This window comes from Cyanistes caeruleus, chromosome 5 (genome assembly GCF_971803275.1).
Source record: "Cyanistes caeruleus chromosome 5, bCyaCae1.hap1.1, whole genome shotgun sequence".
Lineage (NCBI taxonomy): Eukaryota > Metazoa > Chordata > Aves > Passeriformes > Paridae > Cyanistes > Cyanistes caeruleus.
In genome coordinates, this window is record NC_141705.1 from 40,723,198 (window position 1) to 40,735,852 (window position 12,655).

Genomic DNA, 12,655 nt, shown 5'->3' on the forward strand with positions numbered 1-12,655 from the left:
TACAGAAACACAAAGCAAGTAAGACTCTTGCTTGACAAAATGCATTCAGATATTACATGAATGCAAAGTCATGCTTGCTTCTACTGCAAATATTAATCAATAGTTGTACTCCAAGTATACATATATGTTAACACTGGTAAACATCTACTGGTGCTCTTTGAAACAAGAATTTTATAAACTGAAATTTAACAATATATTGATTTCTTCAAACTTGTAAATAAGAAAATTTATACGCACTAGACTTTGTGGGATGTATGAGCTCCATACTCAACAGCTTACAATTTTACTAAATTTGAGTTTTCCTCAATTCTCATGCTTAAGGTAAGTCTAGAAACTGACCATAAGCACCATCAAACTTCACATGCACCTGTAATGCTCAATTTTCAAATAGCATGCCCATGTTTATTCCAAATCTGTATTTGAAATAACAATTATGTCCAATCTAAAAAGATCTCTTTTTAAGCAAAGTTTTGCTTGTCCTCAGATGTTTTATCGACATGTCTATGTTAAATGTTTGTCAGTTTACATAAAAAGTTTGATCACCCTTTGTTAGGCATTTGAAGTATACCTTTGTCATAAAACTTTATTAAACCTGCTCTGTCTCTACTTTCTTTTTGCAAAATCTGCTTACAGGAATTCTAACCACATCACTGTCTGCTACCAATTTGTTTGCAAGGAACTTAGTCAAGGACCCAGAAGATTTCAGACTTGGAATTTTAAACAGCTCCAAAGTAGCTACAGCTTTTGACTCTGTTTAGCTCTAAATTAACCAGACTTCTTTACCTTGGCAAAGGAAGTTCCACTTCTGCAAATTCTTCAAGTCGTTTGTTGATGTTATCATGATGTACTTCATCAGGGATACAACAGTCACCTTCTTCATCACTAGCCCCAAGAGCACTGTCTGAACTCTCATTCCTTGGAATGTCCCCTTCAACTCTGAAGGAGGTTTTCCTTCCAGAATCCCCATAGGGGACATCTTTAGCACCTACTTTAGGGGAATCCTGTTTGACAGCAGAATCTGCTTCTACGCAGTCGGAAGAATAGTTCTTCAGATTGCCAGAGCATAAAGTTCTATTTTCTTTCATGTTTGGCAATTTTACAGTTTCTGTGTTATCCATGGGCAAAAGCAGTTCACTAGATATTGAGTTAATTAAATTCACTTCAGTTCCTTTACTTTCCATATGTTGGTTAAGTATACTTTCCTTCTCCTCACACGGTGGGATTTGTGCATAACAAACATTATGTTTACTGATAGGTATAAAGGCAGCTTCACAACTGTCTTCTTGATTCTGAGCAGCATCCACAGTCAGATTTGTGGAACTTGAGGCACAATGTATCACCTCTGGATTTTTAATTAATGCCTTCAGATTTTCTTCCATTTCTCTTCTATGAATTTCTAAGTCTGACTCTGGTGATGCTGAACTTCCAATCTGAAAAGTGACCTTTTCTAACTGTGAACTCCTGTGGCCAGACCTTTCAGGACAAGGCAGGGCAGATGACCTACTAGAAAACTGCTTTTCCACTTTTCTCTCATTCTGGTTCTTTTTCTTCTTTACATCCATTACATCCTCTAATTTAGATGATTCTTCAGAGTGGTAGGTTACGATTCCTGTATCAGTGACAGCTCTTTTCCTACCATCAGCTCCTCCTTTACAGAAACTGCTAGTTAGACAGTCAACAGATGTTTCAGAGGTCTGACTGGCCTTTCCTACTGCTTCCCTCTTTTCTTTTGAGGCGACTGGGACAGCCTGAGTGCTTTCTGGTTCATGCACCCACTCTGCAGTACTGTTGTTCTTACTTCCATCATTCTTTGGAGGTAGGATTGGAGGCACAAGAGCAGGTTCATTTTTAACAGTAACAACCACATAATCAGATTCCTCTACCTCTCCCTTTTCTAGTGCAGTTGTGATCTTGCTTCCATTTAGCACCTGCTCTCCTTCCCCAGCCTTCTCACTCCACGTCAGCTGATTTTCCTGCAGCTCAGAGCACCGGATGAAGTAAGTTAGAACATAGAGCAAGCGCTGCACCAACTCCTTGCGCTTTCCAACAATAACAGTTCGAGTCAATCTAACTGGAGAGCCTATGGCACCATAGAGATCACCTGCACAGGAAAGGAAAAATTTCACAGGTTTATGTTGCACTGTAATATAACTTATACTGTTCAAATTAAACACATTTTGAAACAACGTTTACTATGGACACAATTAGACAATTAATTTCTTTCACAATAAGTTCATGAAAGTCTTAAACAAAGAATAACAAAGGAAGTCCCCTAATGCTTCTTACACCTGGCTTTTGTCCAGAAAGGTTTTTGTGAGGAATGAGCTGCTATTACTCATTTTCTTTCTGTTAAGAGACACTAAGATTTAATTTACACAATGCTTACAAAGACATTATCACCTAGAAATGGACACAAGAGGGGGCAAAGAAGAATGTAGATCAAACAAAACTCTGAAGCCAGCTATACTATTTTCTATTTTTCTACTAATTTTGTTTCACACCAAAGTCTCTGTTTCAGTGCAGTGACCTTTCTGTTAAACACAGGCATTTTTACATAGATAAAGTCTTAATTACATTTTTCAGGATTAAGATATCAAAAAAAGAAAAAAAGGAATAAATATTAGCATAATAAACAAGGTTCAGAAAAAAAAGGCATGTAACTACCTTATTTAGCAAGGCACGTACTGTGTCTGTGGGAGCCAACCTCACTCATGTGAGCGTTTAACTTTGGCAGGGGGCAGTGGAGAAGTAGGAAATCAAAATACAACTGCAATATGAATGGTAGGCACTACTATATCATCATCTGAGTCCACCCAAGAATGACCTATTTGCTATTTAAACTGAAGAACTGCTTTTTGAACGGAACTAAGGTCGTACATATCCTACTTTCCACATATTTCTTTGGGACAGTGGCAATTATCTTCCATTATTATTCCATTATAATCATCTATCAGCTAAAGGGCTACTACTCCAGAGTTCTGGGAGAAGTAAACATAGCTAGCCAGTAAGGGAATGTTCACATTTCCTATTGGTCAAAGATTAGCTAGCTCAAGAAATATCTATTCCTAGGATGAGTTAACCCAGTTGTCTTCATATGACACCCATCAGAGAACACTCACTAAATTGTTTTTGCTTAACCAAACTATGGCTGATCTCACCAGCACATGGGAGACAGCCAGCCAGCAAAAGATCAATTTTCTTCAGCTACTTGAAGCGTGGAAAGCAGGCTTCCCTACCTTGAGGCTTGATCAGCTACCTGCTAATCTACCAGACTACTTTCAGGTGCTAAATCCTCCTTCTGAGCTGCTCAAATTCTGTTCTGGACAGAGCCTGCCATCAGGATTTTGTACTAGACTTCAAGATGCAACACTGTATTTAGAGTTATAAACAGAGCTTCAGAAAGGTTTCTTCTGAGGGCAAGGGGGCCCCTGGCTTCAACACCAAGACAGGAAAAAAAAAAACCCACAAAGCACATTTACAATCAACCTCCTCCTTATTATACAGAACATAAAAGGAATAAGGATCCCAACTCCATTACTACAAAACAAGGATCAGTATGACAGTAATTCCATGGGTCTCTTACTGTCTCCACTGCTAAGATCTGCCATTTCACATGATGCCAGTGATGCACTGGAGGGGCTCCTGGGTAGTGGCATCAGTGGTGCTGGCTTCCCTCAGTTAGGGCCACCCTTACAACCAACCCCAGAGCCTAACAAGCCAGTAAATTCATTCCTCAGGAACCAAAAATGGGCTTTAGACCCCTCAGTAATTCTCAAAGGTTGGTGGGCCACAAGGACAAGCAATTTGGAAATGAAATTATAATATATTGCTTTACTTTTGAGTTAAGCACAGTTGCTATGGAAATCAGATTCAGGATTCGTGTTCGTTTGCATAATTGGCTTTTATATAAATACTAATATGACAGTACAACAAGTCAAAATTGTGATCTTCAAACAAGTATGTTTATACCAATAGATTGAAGCTGATGTTTAAGAGACAGTAAGTCCTCATGACAAAGTGACTTAAAATTGTATCAGTATGTAATGGCAATTGATATGTAATATGTAATGAAAACACAGGTCTGAAGGTGGAAAGACAGGTATAACAAAATCCTGTTTTCCCGATTTCTGTTTTTAAAGCACCTAGACTTGATTTTTTTTTTTCCCTCCCTCTTCCTAAAGAAGACGACCAGCAGAGGGCAACATCTCACTTTCATGATCAGTTTTTTCAACCACAACAGTAACAACTTTTTGGGCTTTATAAGAATGAAACAAAATGAGGGAACATTTTGAGTTCAGGCACTGAGAACTTGGCAATACAAAAAGAGAAACAGACTCTTGACTAGTCACCAGTTATGACTCCTGGGAGCGACCACAAGAGCCACTACCGAGCTTATGCCTCCAGTCCAGCTGGTTTTTGTAACTCCAGGCCTGGCTCTGTCCTCAACACCACGAACACACTCCTAATTTCCATTTCAGTCTAACTTCTGCTATGTTTAAAAGACATCTTTAACCAGGAAACAATTCAGCTAGAGGTTACTGAGAATAAGAAGCCTGAGACAATTAGGAAGAAACAGTACCAGCATCACAGAGTAAGTCACATCATTGCCTCAGTGTGCAGAGTGCCATTTTACATGGCAAGATAGTATATCAGCTAAAGTGAAGGGCAGTCTGATGTCAGATTTTCATCTGCTGCCGAGAAGGAATTTTCAAGTATTTACTACTGACGGAATTACTTCCTTAGCTTTCATTCACCTAATCATTTGACATCAGCTATCTAGTCCCTTGTATCAAAGTAATTTACAAGCTATAAAATATTTGTCAGAGACCAGCCTGAGGCACAGAGCATAGAAAAAAAGTCTTGCCCCAAGCCCATTCCTGTAACAGTAAGTGAATGGAGGTACTGCCAGCTGCCAGACTTTAATCTATTGCTCTGCTCTCTATCCTAGCTTTGTGAGAAAGAGACAAAGGGAGAAAGCTAATATCAATTACAAAGGGCCTCCAAGGCCCAGGTAACTCCTTCCAATCCAGTCTATTTCATCTTCTTTCCCAAACTGCTCAGATCATTCACAGCACTTGCACTGTCTTAATACTTCTATAACAAGTTAGCCAGAAGGTGTAAGAGAGGATGTCAAGGAACAAGAATAAAAATTAGGATATGCAAAGAGGCCTCCAAATGCTCTGATTAATCAAGCAAAAGACAGCTACTGGTAGCAGGAAATGTGACCTGGATCACAAATAGCCCTTGTCTAAAAGGAGTAGATACACAAAGGTGCTTGTTATAGAAAAATCTGAAGCTTTCCAAATCATACTGACCCAGCTGTGCCCAGAGAGGGTTATAGGGATGGGATTTTGCTAGCATGTTCACAGACTGGGATGTGCGCTTCTCAGAGAAGGCCTTGATGGGAGGATGGTCAACTGGCATCACTGTTGGGACCCAAGCCAGGTGATATGTCAGTACTGCAGTCAACAAAGCAGCAAAGAACCTAGGAGAAAAAAAGTAAAGAAAGCATGTCCAAAGTAACAGCAGCAAAAGAACACCCCATTAAGTGCTTTAACATATTCACATGCACGGGGAAGCACACAAGGTTTTTCTTAAGAAAAAGGGAATGGGGAAAACTTACTGATTTTTGTTGATCTGTTCTATCAGAAACGTAAATTCTTTAAGAAAACGCTGGCATAGCTGATTCTTTTCTAGGGTGCTGGACATCATATTAAGCCACACAGGCTCTGCAATCCTTGGAACGGAATACAGATTCCAGATGGTAACTCTGCTCAAAGAAATTCCCAAGAAATAAGTGTTAAAATGCACGTTTCAATTCTGCCAATAAATATAAGTAGTCCCTTTCCTCTTCTGTTGTCCAGATTTTAATTTGTTTTTGTAGTATCTAGAAGACTAAACAAACTGGAAGAGTTTTTACTCTTCCAGTAATTACTAGTGTCCAGAACACTAGTCTGTTTAATTCACATCATCAGTAATTCAGTGTCTTCATACGAGTTACACATTTGGCTTCTCTTTTTTGCATTCCAATGTGAATTTTATTCAGAGAAACCATTCAGAAATAAGTTTGAGGGGAAGAAGAAACCATACTATTCATTGCACAGATTTGATTCTACATTCCAGATATTACAGAGACTCCATTCCATTAAAGCTTTCTCTCTCTCCTGGGATGACTTTCTTAGGCTTTGACCATTCCTTCCTTTCTCAAGTACAGAAAAGAGAGCTTTTGACTGCAACTTCCTTGCCAGTTACATTGTTCAGCATCTCTGGCTAGGAGTAGACACATCTATCTGCCTGAGTACATCAGTCCACCTGACTGTACAGTCATCAGCAGAAGCCAGCTCTTGATGAGACCTTTAGACTTTAACTGACAAGCCCAGAACATGTGAGTGCAACAGAACTTTCATTCTCATTTGGAAAACAGCTGAGCTGGTTTTGCTGAAGTTTTCTGAAAATATTTACCCAATAACCAATGCAGAAAACTCATTCACACTGACTTTGAGACTATCTAAAATACAAGACCTTACATTCAGTTGCTTATAACTGAAAGTGACAAATATCTTTCATGGGGCATGAAAAGTGCTCTCCTTGTAATTCAGAATTCCATCAACTCACCTGAATTCTCCCAGGGCATCCATGACACGGCTGATATAAACCTGCACTCTCTGGCTGGATTCTGCTATTTTTCTACATGAGATCATGGCCTTGATTAAGAGTTAAAGACACAAAACAGCTGCTTAAAGGATTCACATTCTTCATCTTTTTCAACTTCATTAACATGTCAAAATAACTAAGATCTAGCCCCAATTCTATACAGCCACTCAGGACAGCAACAAATGCCAACCTCCCTCCACCTCACAGGAGACCAATCCCTAATACTGGACAAGGGGAGAGAACATTTCTCAGAGTGAAGAAGACAAAAACAAATATTTTGTGTCTCTCTTTTAGACACTGCATGAAAGGACAGAGTACCATCATTTCCACAGTCTCTAGGGAGTCAAGAAAACCTCAGAGTGAAATATGGCAAGAAGGAAAGAAAAACCACCCATAGCATGAAACTCTCCATTCTAATTCTGTCTAAAAAAGCAACTGCACCTCTTTCAGCAAATGCTGAGTTCCTACACTGGGCTCAAGCTCAAGACTGCATGTGTAAGGAGGGAGGCAAGCTTGAAACCACGCACCTTCTCCCACTCTTCATCTATCAGATTCTAGAATACTTCATTCTGATTGACATTTTTCTACATTATGCCAAATTAGTATTCTGTACCTTTTCTATTGCATATTTCAGCTTGTTCATGTGAGATTCAAAAAGAGGAAAGTGAGAGAAAAAGAAATCCTGGAAGTTTCTCTGTGCTTCTTCTTTTTCAGGCAGAGAAAAGATTATGCTGATTGCAATTTTTTTCCTCCGAACCATTGCAGGATTGGAGCTGCAGCTTTCATCAGCCATACTAAACATTTCTTCAGTGGACCTGTAAGACAGATTTGTTAGGACAGTTACCTGTGTACTGAGAGATAATCTGGCTTCTATCCATAGCTCTCTATATAGTGGAAGGTAATTCATTTGTAGGACTCCCTTGACTGACTACATAAGGCTTTGCTGTCACATGCTTCTGAACAAAGGATACCTGACATTTTGATGGATAAGTCCTATGCTAGTTCAAATAGGAAGAAGACAATCCCCAGAGAGGCCTGGTGTGCACACTCTCCTCTGAAACAGGACTATTAGATTCCCTCCTGGATTTATCTTTGAGGAAGATGAAGAAAAGGAGACAGAGATAAATCACACAAAATCATAACCAAAAATGGTTAAAGGTAGCTTTGGAGCTGTGAACTGCATCCAGCACTCGAGCTCCTCACTGGGTGTTCAGGAGCTTATCTATGATACTCTTGAGTCTGAGCTCATGAGGGAAATTGGGAAACATATAACCTATATTACCTATATTCTTCTGCCATCTTAGGATGGATGTTTGCACTTAACCATACAAAATAAAACTTTCTATTTTAACTGAAAACAAAATGTCACCACTTAGTAATTACTGTGAAAACACAAACTTAATGCCTACAAATACATGTTTGCCCAGATCAAAGTTGTGTAAACTTCAGTTTAGAATAATTTGTTTTCTTCTTAAAACTATTAAAAAAATATCAGAAAGAAAAAAAACGCCCACCCAGTGGCTATTTTACAACCATTATTATTTCCAGAAGTTCTATTTATTCCCTTGATAGTTCTGCCACATTTCTTTCAACAATTGTCTCTTCTCAATATTACACACAGGTTGCTACTAGGATCAATACTGCTCAATGTTTTGATTATCAGCCTAGCCTGTGGATCAAATCACACCTTCAGTGAGTTTGCAGATAATGTCACATGGGGAAAAAGTGGCCAATCAAGGGGATGGTAGTGTCCAAAGAGGCTGTGGATCTCCGTCCTTGGAGATTTTCAAGATTCAATCAAGAGTCAAGTTCTACAGCCACCTGATGTAAATTCCAAGCTACTATTTTGCACAGGCAACTGATTTGGATGAGATCCACAAGTCTCAGCCCAGCCTAAGTTTTACTGTGATTAAAGAAAAGGGTGGCAATTCTCTCACCCTTCTCTTCTATAAATACTAGCCTTGCAGCACTAGATATTGATACTGCTGCATTTACAAAATTATTTTTTTTCTTGCTTAAAGAGTCTTGATCAATTTCACCAAAAAAACTCCTCTTATATATATATAATATATATTACTCCTTTTAGATATATATTACATATAATGTATACACATGTATATATATATGTATATATACATATATATGAATACACGTATATATATACACATGTATATATACATATATATGAATACACATATGTATATGTATTATAATGTATAAGTAAAACAGTATGGACAAAATGTCTGTTGGAAGGAACTTCAACTGAATAATGGGTTTTAATCTACTGAGAAACTATAGGAGAAGCTAAAATAGACAAAAAAGCCATGGAAACATTCTGAGCCTCAGCTTATCTGGAAATAGCTTGGTTTTACGAGTTTCTTTTAAGTTAAGACTGCAATACCAGTGAGTGGTAATTAAAAGTTTGAAGTCTTTTCATATCAGAATTATCCTGAAATGGAGTCTGTAGTATTTATAGAACACTATGAAGAAATTAACAAAAGCTAAAACTCAGGGCTAAGCATTCATTCTTAGGCCATTCTAAAAATAAGCAGTTTACAGTTTAACTGGTTTGACAAAGTTAAATATACAAAAAATTCTCATCACAGAGGTATGAGTCCATGAACACAGGATAAAACACACAATTAAACCCCAGCAAAAAACAGCTTGTGGGAAAACAGAGCTCAAGACAAAAACATAACCTCATCTGAACTTCAGGAACTTGCATACTGAGACAAAAATTCCCAAGGAAGTTGGGAAAGGATGGTCAGTCAGCATCTAAGAAACATTACAAGCTTTTGTACTGCTTCCCAGGAACAGAAATTGAGGAATTCAGGTCTGAGAGAGAAGCCTTTTCAACAAAACTGCTAATCTAGCTTGCTTGCCAATCGACTATATGGAGTTCCAACTAGACATTCCAATTTCTTTGAGCTATTGGCCTAAAACATCAGTCACAGAGACTGTAGAATCTTGGCTGTAACAGCCTAGGCTGCAAACTCTGTGGCAGAGAAGTATTCAGCCAGAAGCCTACTGTTTCTCTAGCAAGTAACCAGAAAACAAGTATCTGAAGAGGCTTTTTGGCTTAGAAAGAATCCCAGTTCAAGAATAGTTCTAGACAGTGAATATAATAATGTGCTGTTCCCAGTATCTTTCCCCAGCACAGGTTCTCCAGCGCGGGAAAAAAAACTCAAAACCTTGCTCCTGACAGCATATAAGCAGCCCAAAGAGGCTACTTTCCTCTAAACAATATGTAACTTTCAGAACACTTCAGAGAAATTTATGTATGTGAAAATTTGGCTACTTAAACTGGGCTGAAATTATCTTATTTATCCTAGATGTTTTAACCTTTTTTAAATGGACTTCCCTCAATCTTATTTCTTTAGGAAACTGAACTAAAAATTACTTCAGTTTACTCAAAGCAGCCAGTTTATTCTTAACTACAAGTATAATTTAGAAACCATGACTGCTACATTAGTACCATGGCACAATTCTTCATGTTAAAAATTATTTATTAAGAATATCTAGAAAAGAGCTGGAAGTGTTGGTTGACACTAGGGAAAGAAGTCTTTTCAAATTAGGTTTAATTTTTATTTTTTACTGACTACATATTTGAACTGGCAGTTTTTATGCTTCTCTTAACTGAAAAGGGAGAGAGGTCAAATAGCATGAATTTCTTGTAGGTCGCCACTAATTCCATTCTGTTTCTGGGTACAGGTGAATGAGTAGAGAGGATAATCAAGAGCCATTTGCTATTTTGCAAATGACAAGGGAAGAATTTGCTTATTAGCTATGAAAAGTCTGCTGCATTCCATGCTTTGTTATGCCACTGAGCTACAAAAGCTAATAAAATTCCAAAACAGAAGCCAAGCTTTTTGATCACAGCTTTTCTTTCTTCCTGTTTTGGCAGAAGTCACATCAGGAACATCCTGTACCAGCCAAGAGAGTTGTTATGGGCTATTACTCCAAAATTTCACTAACTGCTCCTAGTCAGACTTCATCATAGTATAAAGTTATTATGGCAGCAGTGTTGTTACAGTCCCTTTCATCTCAACAGGATGCTCTGCTCCTTCAGAAACAGATTAATTTATTTTTCAGCATATGGCTTCATACACAGCCTATACATTCACATCATATCAATACATAGCCTGTGTATTCAATAATAGTAATTATGTACCAAATCAGGCTTTGAAGGTCACGTTCAGCCAAAACTTAAATTTTTTTTATATTGGCAATCTTACGTAACACACACAGAAGATGGACTGAGTTGAGAACATTTAATATTAGGATCTGTACTTTTAGAGAAAAAAGGCTTATGCTCTGTTTAGCTTAAATTATTGCCAAACAGTTGTTGTAAGAAGAAAGGTGCTACACTCACCACCTTGGAATAATTCCATTCTCTAAACTGGTTGTCTGACTTCGGAGCCAGCGACGTTGGTAGCTGCTAGAAGATGATGATGAAGAGCTTGGAGATGGAAAAGGAGTAACCAGAAGACTGCTCAGAGATGCTATGAAGAAAAAAACAGAAACCCCACACATAATGAATCACAAAAAGTGCTGGTTAAATATTTTTCTTCATACCCTAACAATAATTTCTCACAAATATTGCTCTTGCTTACTGATCTTTTTCACACTACTCACTTTGCAACAGGAGGGACAATTTTAAATAAATCTTGCTGCTTAAGGACATTCATTTGTTATGAAGTAGGAGATTGTCCCTACTAATACATACTAAAATGTTTTCTCATTACAAGTTCTCTCTCCCAAGAGTTGTTGCACTCCCATTACAGAAGACAGGATGACTTCTGGTCATCATTTTCCTATTCATTGTAAAAAACAATTTCTCTTCATTTGTTCTACTAAAGGCTCCAACCAGTTCTTCCTCAGAATTACAAATTGGTTAAGAACCCAGAACATGGTGGCTGGAAACAAAGAATATATTTACAAATATTTTTGCATGAAGGCTTGGGGCAAATGCAGAAAGCAAACCACCTAAGCAGATAAAAACAATTATGGATTTACAGGTCATGAGGTGTCTCTATTTCAAGTGAATCACTGCAGCAAAGAATTGTAACAATTACAAAAGCAGGCAAACAAGACAGACAGCAGGTACCTGACCGAGCAATGCCACTGTCTCTGTCCTCATTTTGTCCTCTGCTAGGCATATCAACAGGTGTGCTGTGTGCTAAAACAAACAAAGAAGATCAATAGAAAATATTACATAATTCATCACACTATTTGTCAGCATTTAAAAAAATGTTTAAGTTTAAAGTTCATACACCAAAAAAATCACATCCCGTACTGTTGCTCAAGATCAGTATGGAGTGAAGAGAGGTGGCAGCAAACAGTAGCCTATGCTGAATATCATGTTACTAGAGGAAGGTTATTTGCCCCAGTGTAAATGTAAAAATATCTTTAAGGAGCTTAAGAATATGAATACAGTCTGCATTATCAGAAATCAGATATACTTTGAAAGTGAGGGCTGGAGGTACCCTCATCTGTCACTCTTGAAAAACTCAGAGTGCAAGATTGTCTTTTAACACAGGTTAAGATCATAATGAAATAGTCTAGCACAAAGTCCACTAAAAGCTGCTGTTTTACTTCCTGATTTACTGCCCACAAAGTCTCACAGTAAGAAACATTGAGCCTATGTGACATTACATCAAAGTGTTAGTAGTGCAAAGTTACTCAAATTGTAGAGCATGCAAGATTTGCAATGGCTATGAAGAAACTGCATTGGTATTTCAGTTCACATTTTTGCAATTAACAGAAGTAATTAGGCCTGAGATGTACCCACCTGCATGGATCATCATTCTGCCTGTAAAAGGACACTTTATGCAGCTTAAAGTTTTGAGAATTAAATAAATTTATATTGCTTAAGAAAAAAAAATCAACTTAAAGCCTCCCAAACTTAGCTCAAGAATTTTGAATGTCTGCCATCAAATTTAAAAAGTACTACGAGGTAGGAGAAGAAAAAGCTGTACACCAGCAAGACACCTGCATGTTA

At 37.9% G+C, this 12,655-nt stretch overlaps 1 protein-coding gene across 6 annotated transcripts in view; it reads right to left on the reverse strand.

The window, feature by feature from the left end:
• Positions 1-12,655, reverse strand: part of FNIP2 (folliculin interacting protein 2) — a 50,747-nt gene that overhangs the window by 10,897 nt on the left and 27,195 nt on the right. For all 6 annotated transcript variants that reach the window (XM_086891066.1, XM_086891063.1, XM_086891064.1 and 3 more), the window contains 7 exons: positions 11,762-11,833; positions 11,027-11,156; positions 7,268-7,469; positions 6,616-6,704; positions 5,624-5,770; positions 5,316-5,485; positions 784-2,101 (listed from right to left, as the gene is read on the reverse strand). In XM_086891066.1, the coding sequence (XP_086747192.1) occupies positions 784-2,101; positions 5,316-5,485; positions 5,624-5,770; positions 6,616-6,704; positions 7,268-7,469; positions 11,027-11,156; positions 11,762-11,833 (2,128 nt within the window). The remainder of the gene's footprint in view (positions 1-783; positions 2,102-5,315; positions 5,486-5,623; positions 5,771-6,615; positions 6,705-7,267; positions 7,470-11,026; positions 11,157-11,761; positions 11,834-12,655) is intronic.